Source organism: Poecilia reticulata, linkage group LG5, assembly GCF_000633615.1.
Source record: "Poecilia reticulata strain Guanapo linkage group LG5, Guppy_female_1.0+MT, whole genome shotgun sequence".
Lineage (NCBI taxonomy): Eukaryota > Metazoa > Chordata > Actinopteri > Cyprinodontiformes > Poeciliidae > Poecilia > Poecilia reticulata.
In genome coordinates this window covers 31,371,357-31,398,272 of record NC_024335.1, presented here as the reverse complement: position 1 = coordinate 31,398,272, position 26,916 = coordinate 31,371,357, and the positions used below count along the sequence as shown (strand labels likewise).

The 26,916-nt window shown below is 40.4% G+C and overlaps 1 protein-coding gene across 5 annotated transcripts in view; it reads left to right on the top strand.

The window, feature by feature from the left end:
- The window catches only part of sulf2a (sulfatase 2a), a 73,575-nt gene that overhangs the window by 29,267 nt on the left and 17,392 nt on the right, over nt 1–26,916 (top strand). For 4 of the 5 annotated variants that reach the window (XM_008410556.2, XM_008410557.2, XM_008410555.2 and 1 more), the window contains 2 exons: nt 676–744; nt 25,599–25,863. In XM_008410556.2, the coding sequence (XP_008408778.1) occupies nt 25,668–25,863 (196 nt within the window). In that variant the 5' untranslated portion in view covers nt 676–744; nt 25,599–25,667. The remainder of the gene's footprint in view (nt 1–675; nt 745–25,598; nt 25,864–26,916) is intronic. The other variant, XM_008410558.2, reaches the window with a different exon arrangement.

Here is a 26,916-nt window from a genome sequence, read left to right as displayed (position 1 = left end):
TTTTTTTTTTTGTACCTCGGCTGCTTCTGACACCTAGCTAAAAGCAATAAAAGGATTTCACGTTGTCTGCCTGGATAGTGATCCAGCTTCTACATGGTGTTAAAACCGCGAATGTATTTTTAACATTATTGCTATTGTCCTGGAATAATATCCTACAAAAAAAAAAAAAACAGCACATCACTCACCTGTCTGCTTGTGGTAGTTTTTACACAGATGATGGCAATATTAAATATTAAAAAACAGAGACCATTTTTATCTCTTGTTCCTAGCGTAGGTCTAATTAAAGCTTCCCCAGAACTATTTCCTGTTTCCTCAGGCATCAGTAGGAGTAAAATATGAAATTATCCGTCGTGAATATCATTTGTATTTCTACCGTTCACTCCTGTAATGTGTGTGTGTGTGTGTGTTTTCTGGAGTGCTTTACCAGATTTAGTATCGTCTTTGTGTAAAGTGCAAGGTACGGGAGGGGCATCGGGATTATGAAAACCTGCTACGGCAGAGACGGACGAGTGTAGATTAAGTCTGAGTGAATCAGAATGGGAAAGTGTTTTTTTTTTTTAATTTAAAAGGATTTCTGAAAACAAGCTGGAAAGGCAAAGATATGCGAGTCATTTGGACTCCTGTGTTGAAGCCTCGCGCTTGCCAAGAATTCATTCACTTTGTGTTTGCTTGCAGAACTTGGCAGTCTGAGGCTGATTTCTGTAGGAGAGAAGAACATCTAAAGGAGCTTGTTTAGAAAAGAAGGTAAGGCTGTTCACCACCTACTCACAGATTGATTGAAACCACTCCTTCCTCGCTGTCACAGACAGAGAGCCTTGGAAACATATTTCCCGCAGCTTAAACTTTTTCCCAACTCGTCTCATTAAAGCGACAAGCTTCACTGTGTTTTATTTGAAGGATTACGATTCATGGTTATTTGTCCTTCTTGCAAATCGTTAGCCTCATGGCATGATTGCCCAAGTCATATCTTGGCGTTTTTGTGAGACGAAAAATAAACATGTATGAAATGTAGGTGAAAATATAACTTTTGGACTGGAGCAAGTGTTCTGATCGGCTGAGGAATGTTATTCAACTGTGACCAGCTTTGGTTCCAGCTGAAGAAAAGCATCTTTAATAATCTTTCATCAGTTAGACGAGGTGTTTGAGGATATTTAGTTAGTTTTGCTCAGTAAATAAGGGTTACTTTGAGGTCATTCTCAAGGTTTAATGTAGGGTTAGGGTTATAGTTCTGGTGTCTTAGTTTTAGGGATTTTACAGCCTGAAATGGTTTTCTTCGTGAGCTATCTTGTATTTAGCTCCATCCATCTCCTTTATTAACTCTGTGTCCACAGCATGATGCTGCCACCACCATGTTTAGGCAGGAGGGTGGTGTGTAGGGTGATGTACAGAGTTGGTTACAGGATGCCGGCAGCCCTAAAAAATTTTGCACTTGTTTTGTGAGCCCAAATGTTGTATCTCTTCATCTCCTTCAGACTTGGGGCAGACCTCTTGGCTGCTTCTCTGATCAAGTCAGTTTAGCTTGATGACCAGGTTCTTCGTAAGCCAGCAGCTGTGCTAAATGTATTTTATTTGTCAAATAACTGATTCCACAATCCTCATGCTAGTATTTATTTATTTACGTTGAGGTATTGTTTTACAACCTGACTATACTTTAAACTTCTCCAGGCTTGTCTAGTGGTTGCTCTTCACAATGCAATTTGATTTCTGAAGCTCTCTAACAAACCTCTAAGGAGATTTAAATCTACTTTTACAAAAATATGTTTTTTACGTATTTGCTCAAACTGTGACAGTTTGGTATGAGATGGATAATCTGTGAAATGATCACACTCCTCCCTGAGTTACTATTGCTGTCTAAATAAAAGCATCGCTCCTGGGGAAAAACAGCCAATCAGAGCCAAGAGGGGAATTTTACTGCTGTCAATCACCACCGTGTACACACTGCACACTATTTATAAACTATGCTAAGTATCTTTAGCATTCAGGATAGACTCTGCTGTTGGGAGGAAGCTGTAGAGTTCAGAGAGCAAAAGGGAAGGTGTGAGTAGCGCATACGTGTGGTTGATTAACAGCACTGACATCCTCCCCCTGGCTTTGATTGCTTCTTGGAGCTGTGTATTTCTGTAGATGAGTTAAATGTTTCAGATTATCTCTCATATTATTCTGTCATGACATAGTGGTAACAAATATGTAAAAAAAAAAAACTCTTGTTTTTTTAATAAAAGTTACGTACCACAGCTTTAAAGACCAGATGTATTTTTCTGAACTTAGAAGGACTTCCTGCTTCCCTGGACTAGTTTGTGTTGGCCTGTCACATAAAATCTCATAAATTAAAGTTGGTTATTATAATGTGACAAATATGTAAAGGGTCAAGCATCATGAATAGTTTTGCTCGGCTTTTTTGTGAGTTTTTCCTCTGAGATGTATCTTCATACTGATTGCCCCCTTCCTACTAGTTGGTGTTTTTCTATCTTAACACTAAAACCAAATTACGGAATCACAAAAGTTTAATTGTGCGACGCTCGTGTCTTTCCAAAGCAAATCGGGATGTTCGTCTTTTACACCTCCGTGGGCATCGTTCCTTCAGCTGCAGAGAAATATGTCAGATTCTGATTACGGCTGCTGTTATCGTGGAGTTTACAGATCCCAGAGGAAATAAAACACAAAGCTATCCGCCGCAGTAACTGTCAACACTTTATTTACTGCAGGCGAACAGATTCATCACCTCAGAAACAGACTCGTGCATCACGCTGCTTTACCAAAGTTCAAAAAACTCCATAAACTTTATTGTAGTTCCAGGATTTTATTTTTTTTGTTGCAAAGTTAAGAGAGCCCGTAGCATTAATCCGCCTCCATGTGTTTACAGTAGACACTGTAGTCTAATTGATGCAGTGGAGGGCTGCCGGCATCCTGTAACGTACAGGTGCATTTTGCCGAGATCAGAGCCATCCTGTGTGAACAGCTGTAAGTCGCAGCAGAAGCTACGACTTACAGCTGCGACTCATTAGTACCTCAACATCAGCAGGACGTGAAGCTCTAATCAGATCCCCCTCGCATGAACAGACGACCTTCTTTGTGATAGTTTTAGAATATATAGGCTCAGCCGAGAAACTTTTCATGACAGAATATTCAATGGAGCTGAACTTTGATTTTTTTTCCGTCGCTCGTCTGTGACACTGGCAGGAGCCGACAGGTAAATGACGGGCCTTTGGTAAGATATTCTCTTTGAGGACGGATCTCCACTTCAAAACCCCCCTCTGTGTGAGGACAGTGTTCACCCCCCCTCTCTCTCTCTCTCTCTGCCTCATCCTTTTGTTGACACGCAGAGCCTTCAGCAGTCTGGGATTAAACACCCGAGTCTTCAAAGTTCAGCTCAGCTCTCGTCTCTCAAACCACTGTCCTCTGCAGAGCGATGTGCCTCTTTCGGTACGAACTTGTGACACCCCTTCCCCGCTCCTTGCAGTGGGTTACGTAAGGCTTTTAGTATCTTGTGCTGCGATGAAAGTTTATTTTCCTTTCACATCTCGAGGGACTATTTTTTACTATCATAAAAGCCGTCAAATGGGGTACAGGATATGCACCCCCCGTCGTACCCCAAAGCATTTTTCTGACCCTCATTTTCCACATCAGTAAAACGGACTCTGCCAGCCCTGCTTTCATGATCCGTCCTGCCGTCTGCCCGCCGATTAAAAGTTAAATATTAAAGTGCTCTGTTGTGAGCTGGGCCTAATTGATTCTTTCCGCCGGGCGCACACAGAATGGGCTGACAGCAGGCGATACCAGGCTTTGTCAACACCGGGCACGCTGCCTGGAGCTTAGGACGGCACCCCAATAAAGACCCCTGTGAGTGTGCCAACCTGCGGCGCCACACACTGTGAGGCCGCTCGGCACTTCAGCCGGGCTTTACGGTGACGACACAGAGGCGGCTCATTCTTCTGCTGGGTGTCGGCTTCCATCAGCGAGCTGGGAAGTCGGCTCTCCGTTTGTAAGGAAGCGCCGGGCTGCGACGAAAATGTGCGTGTGTGAAAACAATCCTTTATGTCCACTTGCATAACTGCTCATCTAACTTAAGCAGTCTGATGGGGTAAAAGGGTCTGAAAGAAGCATTCGCTAAATTTCCTCAAAACAACCTTTTTACTCTCTCAACTAATATCCAGTGCTCATATGTATGACCGTGTCATACATATGACCGTGTATCTCTTCTGCAGGAGAGTCTTTTAGGTCAAAATAGGTGATGCAATTAATCTGTATTATGTAATATTAACACATTAAGCTCTTTAGATTAATCACATGCGTTAATGTTGACCCTAAGTCAGGTCAAAGTTTATTTATTGAGCGCCTTAAAAGCAACCAGAGCCGACAACACTGAGACCAGAACAGTAATGACAGTTTGCAGGCTCGATAAATTAAAAATATGAATATCAGATTTCATACATGAAATCGTATCATCACATCATCAGATATTATGACATCACACATCAAGTGATGTATCGAAGGAAAGGCGGAGTAGCTCCCGATTGGCGTTCCTTCCCAACGGTCTCCTAAAACATCACGTGAGGCCAAACGATGGCAGCGAAGCGGCGTCCTTCTCCCCGAGATGAAGACGCTCCCTCTCCTGTCTGCTTATCCTGGGGATTTACTGCTCGTTTGCCGAGCATCATGAATCGGCTTCGCTGCCCATTTATTTTCATTGCTTTGCTGCTCCACACAGGAGATTGTAACAGTGATCTTGGCTCTCCGCAGCGTTCATTAAATGCAGACATTCATCCACAGCGTTTTCTCATGAATCTGATTGACCTTTCATGCTCCCTGCAATCCACAGTAAATGGATATAGGTCCCCATTAATCCCTTCATGGTTGAAAAGCTGGCTGTATCTCCGCGTTGTGTTTGCTGCTTTATGTTCCCCCTGAGCTGATGGATGGGTGCAGTAAGAGGGTTTAAAGTTGCACGGTGGGGACAGGAGTCAAAGACGTGCGATGGTAGGGTCCTATCATGTCTGGGGAATTGCTTTGGCACCACACGAGGTTTATGAACTTGATCAGAGGCCCTGTTTATTCATTTTTAAGGAGGCGAAACAGAGCGGAGGTAAGGAAAACAAGCAGGATTTTGGCGTCGCCCGGGCGTCTGGAACGCTTTAAAGAGGACCACAGTTTATATCCTTCCACCCGTGGTAATGCAGCATTCAGCGTTTGAGGTTTTCACATCACATCTTGGTGTGACCGATTGCCTGCACAGCCGTGGAATAGTCTTTTTTACTGACAAGCAATCACAATGTCCTCTCCTCCGAGTCTGAGCAGGGTTTCATTTTTACCGTCATCCTGTTACTTCCCTGCTGCAGATCCGGAGGAGTGGGGGGCGTTTCAAGGTCTGAAAGGGGGTCATGATCGCATCGCAACAGTGGCGGGTGATGGAGGAGTGGGGGGAGAGGGGAATGTTGGGGGGCGGCTGGCTGCCTTTCTGACAGGAGTCTAATGGAGGGCTAATAGGAGAGACTCGAGTCTGTAAGACCTCTGCTGTGGCTTTTATGGCAGCTTGTGGAGGCAGGTGAAATGGAAGATAAGGGATGCAAAGTTTAGGATCCATTACAGAGGCTGCCTGGTAGTGCTGGTGGACGCACTGCATCCTCACTCGTCTCGGCTGACATCTTCACGTCGAAGCTGCAGGATAAACTCCCAACGTTTTACTTTTCCTTACAGGCTTGTGTTGGAGGCTGAGTGGAGTTTGTCAGGTGTGCATCTGAAAGGTTGTCAGCTTGTGTTAGAATGAGCTGCCTGTTTGCCATTTGCTTTTATCATCCCTTTTTTTTCTGCAACCTGATCTCACAGGGGGGGAAAAAAGCAGGAAAGAAAAACCTCTTTTGTTCTTTAGGAAAGCATGACCTCTGTTTAAATTTTTGTGACGTTAAGAGCAACTTTTAATTCAACATACTTTTCCTGGATGTAGGATTTAGTTGTTTAGCGTGTTTTTTTTTGCGTGTATGTGTTTGATGAAATTTTAATTGCAGGCTTTCCTTGAACTGAAAAGTCTGTAATGTCTCCAAGTCACTTCAAGTAGGAAGAGATATCTTGTCTCTTACTTCCATTTTTCTACTTCTAAAAAAAAAATCCTTTGTGCTCATGCACTTAAACCAGTGTTTCTCAACCTTTTTTGGGCCAGCGCCCCCCTAGCCTTTATCCAGGTCCCTCACCGCCCCCCACCAAAGAATTTGCATTCTACTTTGCACTGACCATTATTTTATCATTAATATTACTATCACTATTGTAGATGTTTTGATTTTTATGCTTGTTTCTGTATTTATCATCAAAAATAATTTCCCAGAGAACAAAAAAGTCACGGGAATAGAAATTATTTTCACAGGTGTCTTACAAAAAAATGCAATGGACGTTCAAGTTAAAATCGGTAGGCCTTGCAGCAGCCAATCAGAGTGGAAAAAAATATTCTTATTTTGTGCCATTTTCTAGTTGTTAAATCTTGCACAAAATGACCAGATAAAAGATGTACAGCAATGCCAGTTTAAACTTTGAACTGAGCTCTGTAACATTAAAATATGGATAGAACTGTAACTACATTAATCATAGCTCTTCTTCTCTTTAGTGTTTGTCAGTTTCTGGTAGTGCAGCTCTGTGCTGCCTTCAGGAGAATGGGACATCAGAGTACCATCCATAAAACTTCACCCACATGGCATTTATTGTGCAAACCAGAGCTTTCAGTGGAAAAACAAAAGTTCCTGATCCTTTTAATGCCATATAAATATGAGACAGAAACATGGATTATATCTTTATATGGACCTGTCTATTGATTATAGATTAATAGTTTTACTGGACAGAAATTACAAAGAACAAATCTGGTTCTTWATCAAATCCTAATGAGTCAAATTGAAAGTGTCATGGAGTCATCAGCCTCATGACATTAACACTGACATGAAAAATAATATTGAAGAAATAAATATATCAAATCTAATTAAAAACATAAATAAGTGATGTTTACTCTTATGGTCTGAAAGATATATTTATACTCGGTACTAGATGTGTCTCAACAAACCCACGGCACTTCAACAATATTATTTTACCTTTTCTGTGGAAATAGTGTCTGTTTATTCTTGCCATACAGTCCTCTGTATTAATTATTGCTCAAAAGGTCTTGCCATACAAGTTTATTCCTCTGTATTTACTTTAGTTTCTTAGTTTATTCTTGCATTTTGTTCTTCATTCATTTGCATTTGATTAGTTTTATCCTCTCTTGGTTTATTGCTATGTCCACTTTTGTTTCTTTCCTGTTGCTAGATTTATTTTATCATTCATTGACCATCAGTAATTTCATCACCTGCTGCGCCGCCTAATCAACACATGATGTGTTTCACATCATGTGTTGATTTTGTTCACTGTTCAGCGTCGGATTCTGTTTTCATGTCATAATTCACATCTAGTTCGTCTCTCCGTTTTATGTCCCGCTTCTCCTGTTTCAGAGTTTTGCGCAATGAGAACGTCTTTTTTTTTTTAAGCCCCTAAGGTGCAGGGAGGTCGGGAAGCGTATCGATGGGGAAAAGGCAGACTGACATAAACCTTTTAAAACAACGGAAACTATTTCTGCATTCTGATTATTGAAATTTAAAAGTGCTGTGTTGTTCTATCACCCCCGTTTCATATCGGACCACTTACAGCACCGGTGTTAACGCTATAAAATTAACGCTCTCTATCGTGGTATCACCTATGGAGGAATTTCTTGATTTCTTTATTTAAATTGGTCCAATTTTCAGAGGGATACACAGTGAGGGCATCGTGATTTTAGCTACCAGTAGCAGGAGAACGGAGCTGCGCCAAGAAGCTAACAAACACTGAATAGAAGAAGTAGAGCTGCCATCGATACAGTTGCAGCCAAGCATGATTTAATGTTGCTCAAAGTCTTGGTGAGCATACATACATACCAAGTTGCTCAAAGTCTAAACTGGCATTGTTGTGCATTTAAGGTGTAAAGTTTACTCTCGACCAAACGCCCTCCAAAGGCATCCCAATTGTGTCAAAGTGGATAAAAATAATCCACTTGGGTACAAAGTTTCTGGTTTGAAACTATGAAAACATGCCAAATGACAAGAAGAGCAAAATAACCACCAACTGTTTGTAATGTGTCAAAAAGTAACAGAAAAACAACTAAAAAGTACAACCAAAAATGAGAAGCTGCTGCTCAAAACAGATCAACGTGGAACAAGATGGTTATTCTTAGCTTCAGAGTTGTGGGATTAGCTAAGGCAGCCGGACCTTTCAGCCTCCTGTTAATGGCTGATCATTGTTTTATCTTCTAGCTCTTACTCACTGGAGGAATACATTTATAGTTGCATTTTTGTAATAGATTTTAGCGTACTTCCCTCTTTTTAAGCCACACAAGATTTTGTTTTTTATATATATTAAAAGAGCAGAGGGTCCCGTGTGAAAATTGGGCAGAACTTGTGTTGGTGGTGGGCCAGTGCAAACTTTTAAACTCTGATCGCTGTGTTGCTCTGTTTTCTTCTAATGCTAGATTTTTAATTGTTCCACTATTCGGTTTCTTGCACCCAATTAAGTGGTATCACTATTATCATCTTTTTATTATTTGAACAGTTTCTGAGGGATTCAGTTAACACATTTTCTGCAACAGGATTAGAAAAGGAGCTAAATTGTGCTGCTAATTTTATGGAAATCAGATTAATCTCATTTCTAATCGGGTCCGCTGAAAGCCGGGCTTTGTTTTAGCTTGTAAACCACTTTAATTAAAACAGTTTAGCAACAACAACAAGAAATAGTGACTGCAACAAAGGATGCCTGTTTTTTTTCCCTCAGTATGGCTGAGAAATGTATGGCATTCTTTTATTGCATATTGACCGAAAGATAAAATCAGGAGTATCCGTAAAAGTCATTAGCGTTGTAGTTTGTGAGAAAACACCCAGGGCAAAATTGACATTTTTGTTCACAATATAAATATTTGATTTTCTGCTTTATTGTACAGTTTCTGCGTTCTTGTGTCTGGATTCTCTGTGTGAAGGGGTTTGATTTATTTATTTATTTTTTTTGCTCATTCTCGGTCAGTGAAACGGATTAGATGGAGGTGAGATCTGCAGGGACTCAGCCAGGGAGAGTCACTGCTGCTTGATCAATCTGAGCTCTCATTAAAAGGCTGCAAAGCCCTTTGCAATCTGATACAATATCAATATTGTAGCACCACATGAGAGACCTGTTAGGCTAGCTGCTGGCAGCTTTGCTGTCATTACCGAGTGGGCAACATGCCAGAGACCCCCTTCATGGGCCACTTAGGCTCCCCCGATGGTGCCAAACACAGGTCAGGACAGACAGATAAGATGTCTGGGCAGCTGTCCCAGAGACAGGGGAGGGAGAGACGGATACGGACCTGTGGAAGAGGAGAGACGGCATGTGTTCTCTAGCTGGGACGAGGAAAGCCATCGACTGTGGCTTCAGTTTGTTCAGTTAGATTTAAAAAAAAACTGTGGTTTCACCTGGAACTTGGTTTTCGTTCCCATGTGGGGAGGCGGACTTCCTGTAGTTTGCTGTTTGCATTGTGATTCATTACAAGGAGTCACATGTTTTGTGTTTAAACGGAACAAAAAGACAAAGAGTTAGTCTGAAGTATGTCTTCGCAGGGATTCAGAAAATCTGGATTTTTGGCAAAGAAGCTGTTGATTCCTGCTGGGAAAACCACAGTTGTTGAATAACTCTCTGTGGTGATTTCTGAGCAAAGCAAATGGAGGAGGGAGGTGGGGGGGATACAAAGTGGCATGCACAGAATAGGCTCTGTAATTCAGATCATTGTGTGGGGGGTCTCCCCTGTGTGCTCCGGCCTTTACCCCCTGTGTGGCTCCAGCAGAGGAGGCAGGGATCGGTTTGTGCATCTCTAAACCGTCGGTAATCCGCTGACAAAAGGGCCAGGAGAAAGGCAGCTAGTGAAGTTTAGGGGGGGTGAGGACGGAGAATGGGAGGAGTGAAGAGATGCAGAAGGAGTTGTTGCCTCTCAAAGTCCCAAGGGTGTGCTCAACATTAGATGAAGATGACTCCCACTGCGCCCACTGAACTCTGCCACCCTTTGGTAGAGCTCCATTTCTGGTGGTTGAGGTTCGTCCAAGCTGGGGGCGGGGGGAGGTAAAGAAATAAACACGGGCTAGTACGAGTCTGAAAGTGTGATAACTTGAGTAAACATACCACGGTTTCACCTTATTAGAGGATTTACAACTAAATTATCAATAAAATGTCTTAACGTGATCCAGAAAGTTTTATTTGAAACAGGAGAAAAATATTCTGCTGCAAAAGCTACTAAAATTAATCTATTTCAGTTATTTGTCAAAGCCAACTCTAAAAAAAAAAAATGGGTTGTTGCTTGGAATATAAGCTATTTTTTACATTGTGCTTTTTATATAGTAACACGCTGATATTACCTGGCTAAGCAGTCAGGCTATCTGCTCCTGTAGTGAGGCCTGCAGTGAGAGATTACTACCAAAGACTTTGAGTTAAAATGCAAATGAAATTTGTCATAATAGATGGAGAGTGTGAGTCCAGCCAGCAGACTCGTAATAAAAGTCCAGGTTAAAATATTTTATGGTATTTCTGTTTAATTACAAGTAATTTGACTATGAACATATTGATAGTTATATGTAGCATTTTGGAGTTTGTGTTGCTCTCTGTATGATTTTCAGACAGAGGCAGAACAATCCATTATTTTCTAATCTTCAACAGTAGCAAACATTAACTGGTCTCTGCTTTAGGAACATGTGGATCAATTCTGCTGAGATATCACAATAATTTTCTGATCAACTTATGATTTCCTGGTATGACTTGGTGGGAGGAGTGAATTTCTTGAATTCCTTTTTATTTTTCTAATTTTCTCAGGAACATTAATTTGATTGAGAAGATGAACATTTTTAGCTTTTCACACCAAAGGTCAGTACTAATATCCTAAAATAGTTGCTTATAAATTATCTATGAGAAATAAACATTTTCATAGTAATTTGAAGTATAAATTGGTGTCCAAATTGTACCTCTGTCATGTTTTCACCTGGCTACCCCCCAAACACGAAGCATGTTAAAAACTCCAAGGCGGTAATCTTTAGCTAAAGTTCAGCCTTGGCTATGCGCCATTAGCCAAAGAAAACTGCCCCATTCTGTCTGCTGTCTCCATTAAAAGCACTTTACAGCATAGAAGTTATATAAAGTAATATTTATACGCTGACATTTTAAATCATGGGTTCACCTTGATGCCAGCAATGAGACGACGCCTGTGAAGAACTCATCTCTTCGTCCACTTCCAGTCTGTGTTTTGATTCATTTCAGTCATCTGTCATTTATTCAGCGAGCAGGAATGGATTTGTTTACGGAAAGCTGAAACTCATGCTTTCTGTAGTCATCATTAAATCAGGGTCATTAGGAACAGTTCCCATTGCAGGTGCTAATTTGATGAAATGAGGGGTAGGGGTCGGGGGTGGGGGTTAAAAAATTGTCATGTAATTAAAACACAACAGATAACGGAAAAACCCCTAAGCCATGCGGAACGAGATCTAATTTTGCCGTTGTTTGCTCAGATTATGAACTAGAGGCAAACTTTAATATTGCGAGTCAATAAAATTCTTCTCAATAGCAGTCCATCCACCGCGCTTGTTGTGATCTGTTTTTGGAAACATTTGATTTGTTGCTGGCGTTGCGCCTCCGCTGTGTCACACAGCGGTCATCTGGCCACCCCTGAGGTCTTAATAAGGTAGATGGGTCGGTGGAAGAGGGAGCGCCGCCTGATGGTGTCTGTAATCCAGTTAGTTGTGCTGCGACACTGTAGAGGGGCTTTGATTCTGGTCAATAAGTGCCAATAAGAAACAGTCATCACTCAGCAGGCTGTAGTGCCCACCAGCTTGCTCACTTGTTACAGCTGTCAACCGCCGTTTCAAAGGACGCTGCTTCGGACAGATTGTAAATGACTTTCCCATGCAAATTTGAATAGGACAAGGAGGACGACGACGACACTTGAGGACTCAAATGTTTCTGAACTGACTGATTTCTCTCCAACGTCTGAATAAACCTGTCCAGTGTAAACAGCTCCGTATTTACAGAACCACCATTGATGGATACTCATTCTGTCAGTCTTAAATGCTTAGGAGTGAGTCCGTAGGGGGGTGTTGAACCCTCAGCAGTGACAATCGGAGCTCTGTTTGGGTTTTCTTGAACACCTCTGTGTTCTCTGCAGGCTCTCATGGGGTGCACCACAAGGCCGCAGTGGAGGAGGGGTAAATACCCCGATCCGAATGTAGACTGACTGAAACCCTCTTGGAAAGGAATCCGCGGACCTCCGCTCAGACCCAAAGTGCTGCGCAGTTGTCGCTGGAAACGGAAATGCAGTGCCAAGTGGAAGTGTGTGAATGAAACTTGAAAATGAGAATCTGAAGAGATTAGGAGTGCATTCAGCTACCAAAACATCCTCTGTGCTGCACATTTTGACATTGTGTAATCCATAGTGGCAAAATGACACGCTCATTAAATGCTCTGACTTTGTTGTAACTTAAGGAGATAAAAAGAAAGTATGACAGTAACTCTGTGATGTCGTGATGAAGACTGGACCTTAAGAGAACAATTGAACAATGCGATGTTCATTTTGTTCAGATTCAGAGATAATTAGCGTGGCTGTTCCTCTTCTCTTTCATGTTCTCTTTTGGAGAGAGAGCTTGAAGAATGATGCACAGTGTGGGTGTATTCTCGTTTACGTCAAGTTGCGTGTGTGTGTTTGCGCGCGCGCGCGTGTGTGTGTATTTATAGTCAACAGAGCAGACCAAGGGACTCTGTCAGAGCTCTTTGTTCTCCAGTGAGAACACATCATGACTGGGCCTTTTGTCAGAACTGACACCACCATCATACCCCTCTCCTATTTTCTCTTCCTGCATCACTCTTTGCAACTTGCCACTAAACTAACCACATAGTTTCCTAGCCCCTTCCATCACAGATAAAAACATTTAAACTAGAACATGTCCAGAGATTCTCCAAGCCAGGACTTTTGGGTTCCGATCCAATCTTGATATTTGGATTTAAATATCTGCCAAGATGCCAATACTTTCCAAGAGGTAAAGCTTAAGGTGATGGCAAGGAGGCCTTTCAACCTCAATGAGTTGGAACTCCTCACTAAAGATAAATCATCCAAATACCAGTGGAAACATGCAAATAGCTGCTCGGCAATTACAAGAAGTGCTTAATCGCTGTAAAAAAGAAAAAGAAAAAAGATGTAAAACAAATGGCACTGATTACTTAGAGTATTATTTTTATCATGCTGTTCTTTATAAGAATGTAAAATGAGATGGCAAGGGAGCATAGTGTATTGTGTGTATTGGACTTTGCAAAATGTTCTGCTAAGCTGCTAAAGCCAGTGACAAAATCGCTCCATACAACAGTAATTGAAGGAGCTATGTGCTCATTATTAACCGTCATTAATTATTGATGAGCAGAGCCGACAGCTTGTGTGTATGTGAGAAATGACACAATAAAATTAGTTTCCTATTTTAGTGAAACAAAGAGGGGGGAAAAACATTTCATGCTGAAATGTTTTAGAAAATGTTTTTACCAGTGATTTGATCAGTTTTAGGTGTTGGAGCCATTAGCATTACTCTCTTTAGCAGCAACATCTCTGTATTTGTGCACAGTTGTATTATGTATAATCAAAATAATACCACTATTGATATTTCTTTAGCATCATATGAGATTACTCATATTCTCTACTATAAACTTAAAGTTCAAGAATTTGTCAGAGGACGACCTCCATCAACTTCATATCCAATCCATGATGTCAGAATCGGTTTCAATACTCATAATCAAATTTGGCTGGACCCACTTTTCTGCATTATAGACAGTTAGTTCTAGATGTAATTTTTTACGAGAATAGATTGTACACCAGGTTTTATGACAATCAGTGTGGATGTGCACTAAGTTTATTTTTGTGACATTTTTTACTGTTTTCTCTGTGAAAATCACTGATACTGCAAAACATAGAATGAAAAACATGGATTTCCAAGACAAATTTTGGGATTTTTAATTTGTACAATTGTTCTAGAACCTTTAATCAACAGTGTTTATAAATAGAGGTGACGTCGCACTGTGTGAAAGAGAGATGTTACTGTTCTAAAGGTTTGATATTGATATTTTCCAACATTTTGAAACATTACAAAATTAATATTTAAACTCTTAGTTTTCTCATATTAACAATAACCATGATTAGCACAAAGACAAAAGTGTTTGTGCTAAAAATTTTAGAAGATATAAATACAGTATTTACAAGTTAGTTTTGTTGTTTTGTGGGTCATAAGGTGAAAAGTTTTGGCTCTTGATGAACGGAAACTGACTTGTCAAATGCATCTCATGAGTGACAATTTCTCCTTAAAGTGAGTAAATCTACACTTATTTTCTACAAATTACTCTCATACCTTATATAATCTCCTTTGTGGTAACCTTATTAAAAAAGTATTGTCCTACAAATACTTGGGTAAGTGCCTGAGTGACGGCTTTATCTCAGGCTGAGTATTGAGCACTTTGTAGAGAAACTGAAAATTAACCTGGAGTTTTATTATCAAGGTATGGCTTGTGCTCATTTATTGACCAAGATAAAACTTATTTACACTACATTCATAAATGTTTTTGTCCACGGTGACGTTATTTTAATGTAGGTCACATCATTCCAACTTTGTTGATTAGTTTGTGTTCATTATCATGTTTAGTGTTTTATGACATTTTACTTTGCTAAATTACTACAGGGTGTGCTCTCACTTTATTTATGTCCCTTCTTAACACAGAATTATAACAAATATAAAACGACAATAATTATACAGTTAGGTTTATATTGTAATAGGTTTTTCCAGAACACAAACACAAACCCATTCCAAAAGCCTTTCGTTCTTTACCTTGAGCCAGCTTCCCATTAAAGACATAATTACAAGTTAATGAACACATTGAGGCGACGCGGAGCTTAGTGTCTCGCCCAAGGAAGCCTAAATAAGTCAGGAGCAGACCTTCTTTTCCTCTGATTAGAAGGCTATCAGAGGGGATGTACGTGACAGAGAGGGAGAGTTGAGCCAGAGCACGTCACATCTTCACCCCATTTCCCAGGGCAACTGCATTAATGATGGGTTAAGTGCTAAAATTACACGCATTTATATTTTACTTTCAAGAAAGAGCTTTTCACAACACTGTTAAGGTTGCATAAGCCTAATATAAATAAGACAAGACACAAATATAGAGGCAGAAACGTTTAAGAGCATCTCTAAGGGGGCAGTTTTTTATCTACAGTGTTGGTATCAGCAGAAATCTCATTCTCACTTTAAAAGTCAGTGACCTTTTGTGTCTGCATGCTCACAATGAAAATTGCTGTGCAAGAAGTGCCTGTCATCTTAAAATGTCTGCAGAGTGCTGAGCTTATCAGAACCTGCGGGAAATCTAAATTAAATCTTTTGCGGTAAATGAAACTTGCTTCCAAATTAGCTCTTATCTTTCTCAAGTGATCTACTGAAGTTGGGCAGAGAAGTTTTTGGGAAGCAAATGCACATTTATCGAAGGAATGTGTATGTCGGTGACTTTTTTTTCCATTTTAAGAAATTGAATATGCTTCAATGTATTTTGTAATGGATAAAATTATATGTTCTTTTAATTTTGTAACAGACATCATGTGAACGGGTCACATGATGAGTGATGAGCAGCTCTGTGGATAAAAGGTTTATCTGATGTTTCCACAAAGCGTATGCAGCATTTACCTCGTTTTCAACAGGGGCAATAAATAATAAATGTAAACATTAAAACTGGGAGAACATTTCAGCAGGAATAGATCAATAACACGTCTACGTATTTGGAAATGAAGACTAGAGCATTCACATAAACCAGAAAATTCTGACTTTATTACCAAAATAACTCAACGCTAAAGTTTTATCTCCTGTAATGATAAAGTACATTTTCTGGCTTATTTTATAACAAAGCAAAGAGTTATTAAACAAAACTAAAAGTAATAAGCTCTTTGATTTTGACATTATTTATGTGAAAAGTAGTAACTCAATGAGATCAAAAAGTCAAATTTCACTGATGAAAAACTGATGAAAGCAGAAATTGATGATTTTGTGTAGGACTCATTGCTGACTGGTAATAGCTTGGAAAATCAGACCTTGATTCTTAATTAATTTAATTTTTAACAAGCTGACACTAGAAGGTGTCGTGACTCCATTTATTTTTATTTTTCAGTCTGAACAAAATTAGCATTAATTAAACCATTTGCAATAATTTTCTTATGTATTAGAAACCTGGAATCTTTTTTAATTTAATGCTTTTGTCCTCAGGTCTGTTTTTTACACAAATTAAACCTGCTGAACTTACAGTTTAGTCCATGTCTTGGCTCAGCTTTAGTAATGAATTTGTTTTGACGTCATGTGGACTCTACTAAACTCAGTGGATTTATTGCTTTTCCGTTCCCAGTAAAGCATGCTCCCCTCCAGTATTTTGAGCTCTGCAACAAACTAATAATTGGAGCTTTTTCTAGTAACTACTGCTACCTCCCAGTGGACAAACTCTGTGAGCTGCATCAGCATGAACGGATGACAGTTAGCTGGATCCTGCAGGCTGTGGTGGACCGCCGTTTCTGATAAGCTCAGCTCTCTAAGTTAATTAGGCCAGTTTATCACTTTTGACTGGATCCATAAGAAAGTCCCACACAACTGGCCTGAGAATGAACTGCCCGCTGCCTTGCTGACAAATTAAAGAGCTTGGTCTTTCCTGTTCTTGTGTATGATTTTCTTGAGTCAATCCACTTTATCCATAAGATTAACTAGCCTGATTAGAATGAAGGATTTTTACTGGTTGTAAAGATTTTTCTGAAACTAGCAGCAGGGCAGAGATTTACTTGTAGAGGATGATAAATAAGCAATAACAGCAAGCTGTGGCCTTTTTGTATCATGAAAAAGCTCTTCATACTGTATCGAGAATGCACACACACACACACACACACACACACACGCATGCATCCTTGTACTTGTGTCAGTCTGAGGACTTTGTATTGACTTCCATTCATTTCTATAGCCTAACCATCACCAGTACACGCCTAACCCTAAACTCAATTCACGCCTTAGTCCTAAGCCTAATCTCTAACACCAACCAAAACTTAATTCACCTGTATGCCTACCTAGCAGACCTCAGTACAACTGGAAAAAAAGTGAGGAACAGGAAAATGTCCTCACTTCCTGAAAAAGACCTTCTTTTGTTGGTTAAAAGCTTGTTTCGGTTCTCTATATGTTGCATATACAAGTACACACACGCGCACACACTTTTGTATTTCTATCCGTAGTAGGAATTTATATTGACTTCCATTCATTTTAGTAACCGCATTTATGCCTCTCAGACATGTTCCCTAAACCTAACCATTACTAGTTTTTTCTTAACCTTAACCAAAACCTAATTCACACCTTGCCTCTAAACCTATCCCTTGATCCTAAACAGTGGGGTCTGCCCTATTAGGACTGGGCTTTGTGTCCCCCCAAGACCTTCAGAAGTTCAGTAAATATGCCAGAAATTATCCTAAATAGACTAGCTAAATAAGTACACACACATATGACATTTTTCTATCTTCTCAAGGATTTTGCATTGATTTACTTTCATGTGTTTCTGTAGCCTAACCCCTAAACAGCACTGCTTATGGGCCAAGAAAGGATCAGTGGGTCCTCACAATGTAGTATTTGTTGGCAAAATGGGCCTTACAAGATGAGAAATGCTAGCACGCGCACACGCACACACACACACACACACACACACACACACACTCCTCTGAGAAGAAGTTACTCTCACATAGATGCATGCCGTTGCTCAATTTGCATCTGAATACCAACTTTTGTTGGAAAATTCAAGGGTCCTTGGAGATTTTGCACATTCAGTTCGGAGCCAGGCATGCCAGTGGGAACAAAGTCACACATTAGCAAAGCCCTGCCAGCCTCAATTATGACCACAGGGACTGGCTTGATAATGTTCGGCCGCTCACATTCAGCTCTGAATGTGTCCATCTAAACTTCCCTGGCCACTTCCTTCATGTTTTTTTTCTTTCAGCCATCAGGGAATAGCAGATCACACATTTCTGTGTCAAGAATGAAGAAGGAGAAATATAGAGGTTCTCTGCTTGTGGATTCTGTTTGATTCTGTTCTGTTTTATATGGAAGCCTTGGTCTTGGTGTCTAGTTTAATGCTGTAGAAAATCCATCTGCAGTGGATGTGCTTGGTCTTTGTACTCTTTAGTCTGTACTCCCAAAGTTTTTCCCTTTTTCTTATTTATTTATTTTTTTTCTGTTTTCGCCCACTTTTTTTTTTCACTTGTATTCTCTCGATCTGTTTCTGTCTCGGAGCGTTGGAGATGGAGATGGAGAATCCAGGAGTGTGGTTTTAAGCTTGTGGCCTGCTGGCTCTATATTTTGCATGCATCGTGAAACGCAGCTGATTAAATCAGAAATCCGGAGTGGTTTGTCCTTCTTTAATAAGAAATACACGTGCAATTTGCTGGCTTCTATCGAATGCTGTCTGTAACTTTTGAATCTCAGGGGAGGGAGATTCGTGATTGGGCGAATCAAACTTTCTCTTTCAAAATGCAGGGTGTTTTATTCATGGGAAGAAAATTACATCTGAAAAGTCTGGGAAAAATTCACAAGCTTCTCTCTTTCTCCCTCTCTCTCTCTGTGTCTCAGCTTCCTCATATGGACTCTGATGCAGATGTGTGTAAAGTAGCTGTGAGTTGATCTGGTGTGTGTTTTCGTCCCTGCACGCTTGCTGCTGTCTTACCATCATGCCCATGCTGTGACATGGGCAGCCCTGTTGTCACTGCATTCATAATTTAGTCCTATCAATAAATGATGGAGGGCATTAAGTTTTCATCTCATGATGCAGCGCGGCCGTCTCTTAGAGCCTCTTTACAAGCGCATGACTGAAGAGCAAAACTTTCCCTCTGTGTTCTTCCGTCCAAGCATCACTAGGCATTAGTATAACCTCAGATGATCCTTGTTCCTTATCCATGCTTTTAGAGGCTGATTCCCTCTGATCTCATATTCTGCTATAGCTAACTCCCACAGCCCTTCCTCTCTGCGAGCCTCTGACTTTTAATGAGTTTTGCTGAGAGATATATTTACTCATGTTGTCTGCTGCTTCTGTCTAAAAGGCAGAACCCCCACACCCCCCACTTTCATTGCGTCCCATCGAGCTGAATCAGCATTGTCGTTTCACAGTTCGGTTAGCGCAAAGAGCTGATGCGGATATAGCTCTGTCAGGGAAAACAAGCTCGAGAATCATCCCAGTTTTCAGGAACGGTTTTATAAACGCTTGAAAACCTTCGCGCTGGTCATGTTGTCGGAGGCTGAGAGAAGCTGGAGCTTAAGGTGTTGCTGGTCTACAGCGGGGAAGATAAATATTACATGTGTCCATGTTTCTCTGGGTTATCACATTTTAAACCTGGCTGTTAAATTACAGCACGTCAATAACAACCACAATAAACCCCAGCAAATAAAAAAAGATCAAAGGAAATGAGACCATAGATTATTAACCTTACTGGAGATGAGGAAAGCTCCAAAAAGATATGGAAAGCCAAAACGGTAGCTGAAACCTTTAGCATTTAGAAAGCAATCACAACCCACTCCAGTGCAACGTTGATTTTATTATAATTAATAGCACTGGTTACAAAAAGTAATTTCTCTTCTTTTATGCGCATTTAGCAGCGCGTACACAAGGATGATTGACAGCGCTAAGACCCTCCTCCTGGCTCTGTTTGGTTGTTTCTGACCAGGAGCTGCCCACAGATTATATGTATCATACTATCATGACATAGTGATTATTTTAACAAATATGTAAAATAAATAAATAAATATATATATATATCAGTGACGTGCGGTGAGGTTCATAGCTGGTGAGGCACCAACTTAATTATAATCAGATTTACAAATCTAGACCCTTGCATGTTATTGTTTACATAAGGAAATTTCGCACATGCGTACAATGCTGGAGGGCAAAAAGACTATTCTTTAACATGTGATGCTTAGCCGCGCCGCCACCGCAGAATAATTCCATTATCTCAATCAAACTTAGACATGTAGATATTATTAATTTTGTGCTGTGCTTAACGGCAAAGGGAGAAACCCTTAAAGTACAACTCAAAACCACGTCTTTCTCACTGTCTGTATCAGCGCAGCTACTGTATGGCTAGATCGCTGTAACTGTGTCTTACTCTGCAGTTGTAGAGTCACAATGTCTGGGTTCATGAGCGCCCCCAGCGATGAGGCACGATAACTGCCTGCCTCACCTCGAATCGGTTCTCTGCCGTTTCTGATCGCTCCTCAGCACACGAAAAACGTTACACACAGTTGGTGACAATAAAAACACAGTACATTAAATACATAAGCTAAATTATGAAAAATCAGTTAATACATTAAATGTTTTTAACCATTTTATTGCCGGCGTACAGACAGGACGAACATGCTCTCATAGAGTGGCAGCCAGTGCACTTAGCGAGAGGTTGCGCAATCCCAGGTGAGGCTCAGCTCGCTACTGCCTCACCGGCTTCGCTTCCAACCATTTGAATGGGAAAATGCAAAAATTCTGCGATTTTGAAGGAAAAAAACATCAGATTTGGTTAAATTAAATGAAAAATAGGTACTTTATAGTACAAACCACAGGGTGAAAATATCTTTATAAGTGATTTTATTATTATATATTATTTTTCCATGATAGGTGAGGCTCTGCCTCACCTGCCTCCCCTGATCGCACGTCACTGATATATATATAGCAGCTTTAAGTGGAAAGAACGTAACTGCACCAAAAAACAAACAAATGAAACAAAAACGACCAGGTTCTCCTCTAAAGCTCTTTCCCAGTGGAGTCGAGAAAAATAATCAGTTTTTATAGTTCCAAGTTCTGCTTGCAGGACATCTCGACAAGCTAAAGACGTACGGGGAGAATTGGACAAAATCTTAAGAGGAGCTCAGAATGACTTCGGCACAATGAGGTTTGAAGGTGTGAAAATCTGTCAAGATGTCAACACGTGGGACTGGCAGGTGACGTAGAGCTGAGTGGAGGATTAATGGAGCAACGCATTGGGACGTTTTTCAACAAATCTGAACATGAAACAAGGGTGGAGTTTTCCGGCAAGACGATAATCTCAAACACGCAGCCTTTGAAACTCTGCTGGCTTCAGAGAACATAATTAAAGCAACTGGAAAGGCTCGCACTTGAATTCAATTGGAAAAAAAACACTAAGATTTGAAAACCCACCAGATTAATTCAAATGACAAATTTTTACATACAGGAGATGGTTTGAAGTTTTCATTATCAAAAAGTACCTTCCTAAATATATAATAAACTACAGTAAATACTCAATAATTATTCTCTGTGCTGTTTTTGTCACACATGGTTTAAGGACCTTTTTATGTTAATTTTATCGCCATCTGGCCTGAGTTTTGTGTCACTATCCCTATTAGAAATTTTTTTGCTGGGAAAAAATGTTGACATGTTAAAAGCTCATTTTCCCCACTGCACACCAGCTGTCCTCTGCATTTCCACACATCTCTGGAGATGCTGCGCCCTCGGCATGGTCGGACGTTGTTTTTATCTGCTATTTTTTTGTTTGTTTGTTTGTTTCATGTATCTACTGCACAGTTGGATAAACAATTTCTGCTGATAAAAGATGGAAGGGAAGAGCAAACTGGGAAGAAATAAGTCCATGTGTCACCTGATAAAAGCCTGAAAATCCAATTAGCGCCGAGTATCAGGTAGAAGAAGACTGCTTTCACGGGAGTAAGGCAAGGAAATATTCACAGCCGTAAAATGGATGTACTCCCTCATTTACATATGAGGCCATTGATAGATCTTTATTAAAAAAAAAAACATATATCTAAATACTTTCTTTGAAGACGAGAACTACGGTTTTCCCTGTAGAGTGGTGCAGATTTCTGCTTTTTCTTTTACAGTCTATGGTTTGCCCACATCAGCTTTTTGAAACGACTCAAACAAATATCAAAGGCAAGCACTGTGCCTTCCAACATTCACGAACCACTGAGAACGAAGGAGCCACTGGCGGAGGATGATCTCCACATCGACACAAATCCACCCTCTATTCTCTGTGAAAATGTATTCGCAGCTAAATATAAACGCAGCTAGTCAAATGGACATTTTTCATTATTTTTATTTAACATTGGATCATCTTTTCTTGTTGGTACCTTTTCTTTTTTTCTTTTTATCCATCGCTAAAGATGAAAGGAAGATCCAGGCAGGCAGAACGGATAAAAAAGAAGAAAACGGGAGCAAGGACATTTCCAAACAGCACATCGCCTCGGGTCAGAGATCAGATGTTCCCCAAGGAAGAGGCTAGCGCGTGCCCCGGGTGTTGGAAACCAGAGCAAATACAGCCCTGTCATACATTTTACCTCAGACTGTAATGTACACAGTCACACAGTAGATTTGCATGTGTAGGTGTGTGCGATGCAGAGCCACAGAGGACGGGGAAGGAGGAGGGAAGAGATGTAGATGTTGGTGCAATAGGGAGGTCCTTAATGAGCCCAATCCGGACACTGTGGAGCAGAAGTGGTGCTGGAACGCAGCGCCGCCACATTCACAGCGCAATAAATCTGCTGGGATCCTGTGATTAAGCGCAGCAGTTTGTTGGAGTGCTGGTGAAGACGTGTGAAAAGCTTTGAAATAAATGTACCTTTTATTGAACAGACATAATCTCACCCTGAAAAAAAAAGTAGAAAAATCAACCCTTCATTTGGAATAGGTACATCTGCCTCACATTTTCCACTTGATGTCCTCCTACAACATTTCTGAAAGGTTGGACCACACCGGCAGAGGGATCTTTGATTAATTCTCTAGATTGCTCTTTTGAATGCTCTCTTCTTTTAGCTAACCCCTGTGGGATTTGGGTCTGGATACTTATATGCATGGAAGAAGGATGACTTTGTATCTAAATCATTTATGCGCCCTTATTCTGCTGAAAGACCAGTTTTAGACTAATTTTTAGTTTACTGCCAAAATCCACCAGATTTGTGTTTACAATCATCTGGTGTTTTTGAAAAGTTTATGAAGCCGTTCACTTTAGCAAGGTTTCCAGGGTATTTTGAAGCGAAACAGGCCAACACCACCACACACCCTCTACCGTGCCTAACGGCGAGCTTGACTTGGATTCATCCTTTGTTTCCTGAAAAATGCCCCTGGAGTGTTTAGTTACTGAAAGGTTCAACTTCAGTCTGATTTGACCACAACACATGGTTCCAGTTAAAGCCTAGATGAATGCATCAGTTGTGATCAGAGATAGAGCTGTTTAAGCTTCTGTGTTTTCTCCAGATAAAAAAGTGCCTTACTGAAATCTTTTCTTTTTTTGTCTGTTTATTGTGTAAAGCCACAGACAGCAAATGACTATTGATTTGAAATGCTGAGATACCTGATGTTCACACTATCAAACTGGTGGATACACTTGAGCACCTGGTTTCCAAAATGTCTACTGCTGGTTGCTATGGAGATTTTGTTACCCATCAATATGGTACTAACCACTCCCAAGTCCTTTGGAGGATTTGTTTGCCTCTGCTCTCTGTGTAAGAGAAATGCTCCCAGAAAACCGAACGTTATAGATCATTAATTAGAATTCAATGTGACGAAATGTAAAAGTAAATACTAATTTTAAAAGTAACTCATTAGAGTAAAGGGATTATTAAGAGTACCAACAATTGTCCCACTAGTAGTTTTGTTAAAGATTTCCCCCCTACTTTATAAATATACTCAAATACAGGTTGAAGTTTTCTAAGTGGAAAATAAATAAATGTGTGAGATTCTGCTGCTGCAATAAAAGACACATTTCCATTTAAACCATTTCACACTTGGTGCCAACAAACCTGTCTGCCTCTGAATAACAGAATAGCCCGTGTGCATCCAGACTCAATTAAATATGTACATTTGTTCAGTTTCTGCAGATTATCAATGTGCGAGAGACGGTATGCGAGAGTCTCTCACACACACACTCTAAAAAATATCCTGACCCTCACCTCTCCACGACAGCGGAGCATCTCGGCAGACACGCAGATGCTGCATGATGTTAACTGTGCTTGTAACTGCGGTCGCTGGGACGTGGCACGGCTCCAGCTATGTGTCATCATTAATTAGACACAACATTTGAGCTTCCTTTTTTTGCTGTCAATTACTCATTGGATGGTGTGAAGCACCAAAATAACAGCTTATTTAAAAAGTGTGTTAATGGGAGGCATTGATTTCAGCAGCTGATAAACATTGGAAAGGCAGGTTCTTGTTTTATATTTGAATACTACATCATACTTTATCTAATTCATAAAAAATATACTTTTAATGTCTTTCTTATCTTCCATATAGGTCACTTCTGCTTCACTATTCAGCAGGAAAATAGACTTGTTTGGCCTTGGTGCTCCCTGAACAGTCACTTTCATCTTTTTCAACTGTGGGAATAAGTGATGTAGCACATATTAGTTTGGGGTTCTAACAAGTGTATAAAATCTAAAACATCTGATATTTTTGGGATTTGTGGAAAAAAAAGCTGAAGATAAATGATAAATGCAGTAAACACCCAAACATTTGGCACCTAGCAAAACGTATGCAAGCAAAGCGCTAGCATATGTCTATGCTAGCGGCTAGCCAGGCTTGCATTTACACTTCTTACAATCAAAAGATGCATGCAGACATAAAATTCTCACTATATATTAGTGGAAGACCCTTTTAAATAATATATGTAGAAAATATTTTAGCTATATTTGTTTATTAAAGTATTTTATTTGCTTGTTCTTGTACTCGTTTTAGACATTTACCTCCGGCAGAGCGGGCAAGAAGTAAAGGGCGATATGAAATTGATATTGCTCAGCGTTGACTCAACAACCTGTTTGAATTTGTAACTTCAGTTAGATACCCAAAGCCAAAACAACATTTTTAGAGATTCTATCAGTAAAAATAATAATAAAAAAAACTGGTAACAATTTTTGGTGGTTCGATTAAACAGTTTTGTTGACTTTCCATAATAAGAATTTGTCACTTTCTTAACATATTATGATTGTGTTTGTATTCAATTACAGATATATTTTTTATGCTCTAATGGTTCACAAATATTTCCTTTTTTACGTACACTGATTACTTCCCGGTACTTAAGTAAAATCAGCATTTGTAATTGTTTTCCTGTCTTCTCTGAATCTGACCTGCTTTTCTCCTCCTGTTACTCCGTCACCTCCACCCCTCCTCCTTGACCCCACATCGCCCTGCATCCCTCCTGTCCACAAAACCCTCTCAGGGAGAGGTGAGTCTTGAGCTGGCCCGAGTCCCAGGCCCATTAGCCCCAGCCTGGCAGCCATGTGCTCATCACCAGCGATCATTACAGCCAGCCAATGACACCACTCTAATGCATCATTAATGATTGATTAACGAGCTGAGCTCAGCCCAATCGGGTGCATTTGAGTGGAAGAACACCCTGTAATGGCTGCGTATGGCTTGCATCTGCTTATTTTTTCCTTGTGTGTGTGTGTGTCCGTGTGTGTGTGTTCGTCAGTTTTAAATGTTTTGTTCTTATCGGAGCCCTCCTGTGTCCTATCTCACAGGCTGCAGAGAGATCTGTCGACTCCCCGTGTGGTGAATGAAGGACTGAGGCGGTACTGTATGCTGAAAAGATGGCAGGGCGACGACACCCTGCCGTTCCCTGTCTTCTTCTCCTACTTGTCTTGGTGGGAGTTATTTCTGAGGTGCAGGGCTCTGGCTACCTGTCTGGGTTTCGCCTCAAGTCTCGCTTACAGAGGGACCGCCAGATGAGAAACGTCCGGCCCAACATCATTCTTATTCTCACAGATGATCAGGACATAGAACTGGGTAAGATGACTTCTGTGGTTGTACAGTTCTGTGGAAAAACTATTTACCCCCTTACAGAGTTTTCCTGTTTTCACATTTTTTGGGGGTTTTTTTGTAATTGCCCACCTTGTAATATCAAGAAATTAATGCGATTACTCACGTTTCTAGTTTAGTTTCACCAACAACTCCCAGACCTGTTTCACCTCAACAAAGCCTCTCTAACCACATGAACCAGGTGAAAAGACCTTAAAAGCAGCACATCTTCCCCCGATTTAAAGAAATTTAAATAAGGGTATTTAAATCTCTTTAAGCGCCCTGATTTAAACAAATTAATTTATTGCTGAAATGATTCCTCGAGTGATTCGCTTTCCTCGAGTATTAAAATTCCTCGTGGAAAATTTACCTGCCTCGAAGCTTTGTTAAATTATATTTTATTATTTAGCGCACCATGTTCTGGCTGCAGCACTCTCACTTCCGTCTGAGTTGTTGATGAAAGCTAAGTGTTAGCAGCATAACGTCCAGCTTTCAAGTTCGGCCTGGGAGGATTTTATTGATTCATGATTATGTCCGGGTTTTTGTAATTTTTCGGGGGACCAATAAGCATCCTTAAAATGACTGGCGCGATTCCTGGAGCTTTTCTCCTCCCGGAGCTGCTGCCTGGTGCCCAGCGAACGGCGGGGACCAGCACTGAAAGTGTATTTATACAGGTGAGCAGATATTAACACTGAGGGCGACTGCGCATTAGATGATTAACGGATTTACGGATGAACTGGAAAATTTATTTCATATCATCCCGGTCGCAACAAATGGGTGGCGGAGCTCATCGTGGCGCCACATAGCTGGTAGATGAGTTTCTGTGTGCAACAAACTAAGAAGTCAAATCCCGTCGCTAACATGAACACAAAAGCTATAAATGTCTGGGCAAGGTGAGAGATCATCTGTTAAACTGACTGGAGATGAATACATAAACAAAAAGCTGGAATATAGAAATTTTTTATATAAAAGTATTTGTGAGCCTGCCTCTTTATTATTGAATTGAATATAATTTCAGATTTTTGTATAACTTTTCTTCAG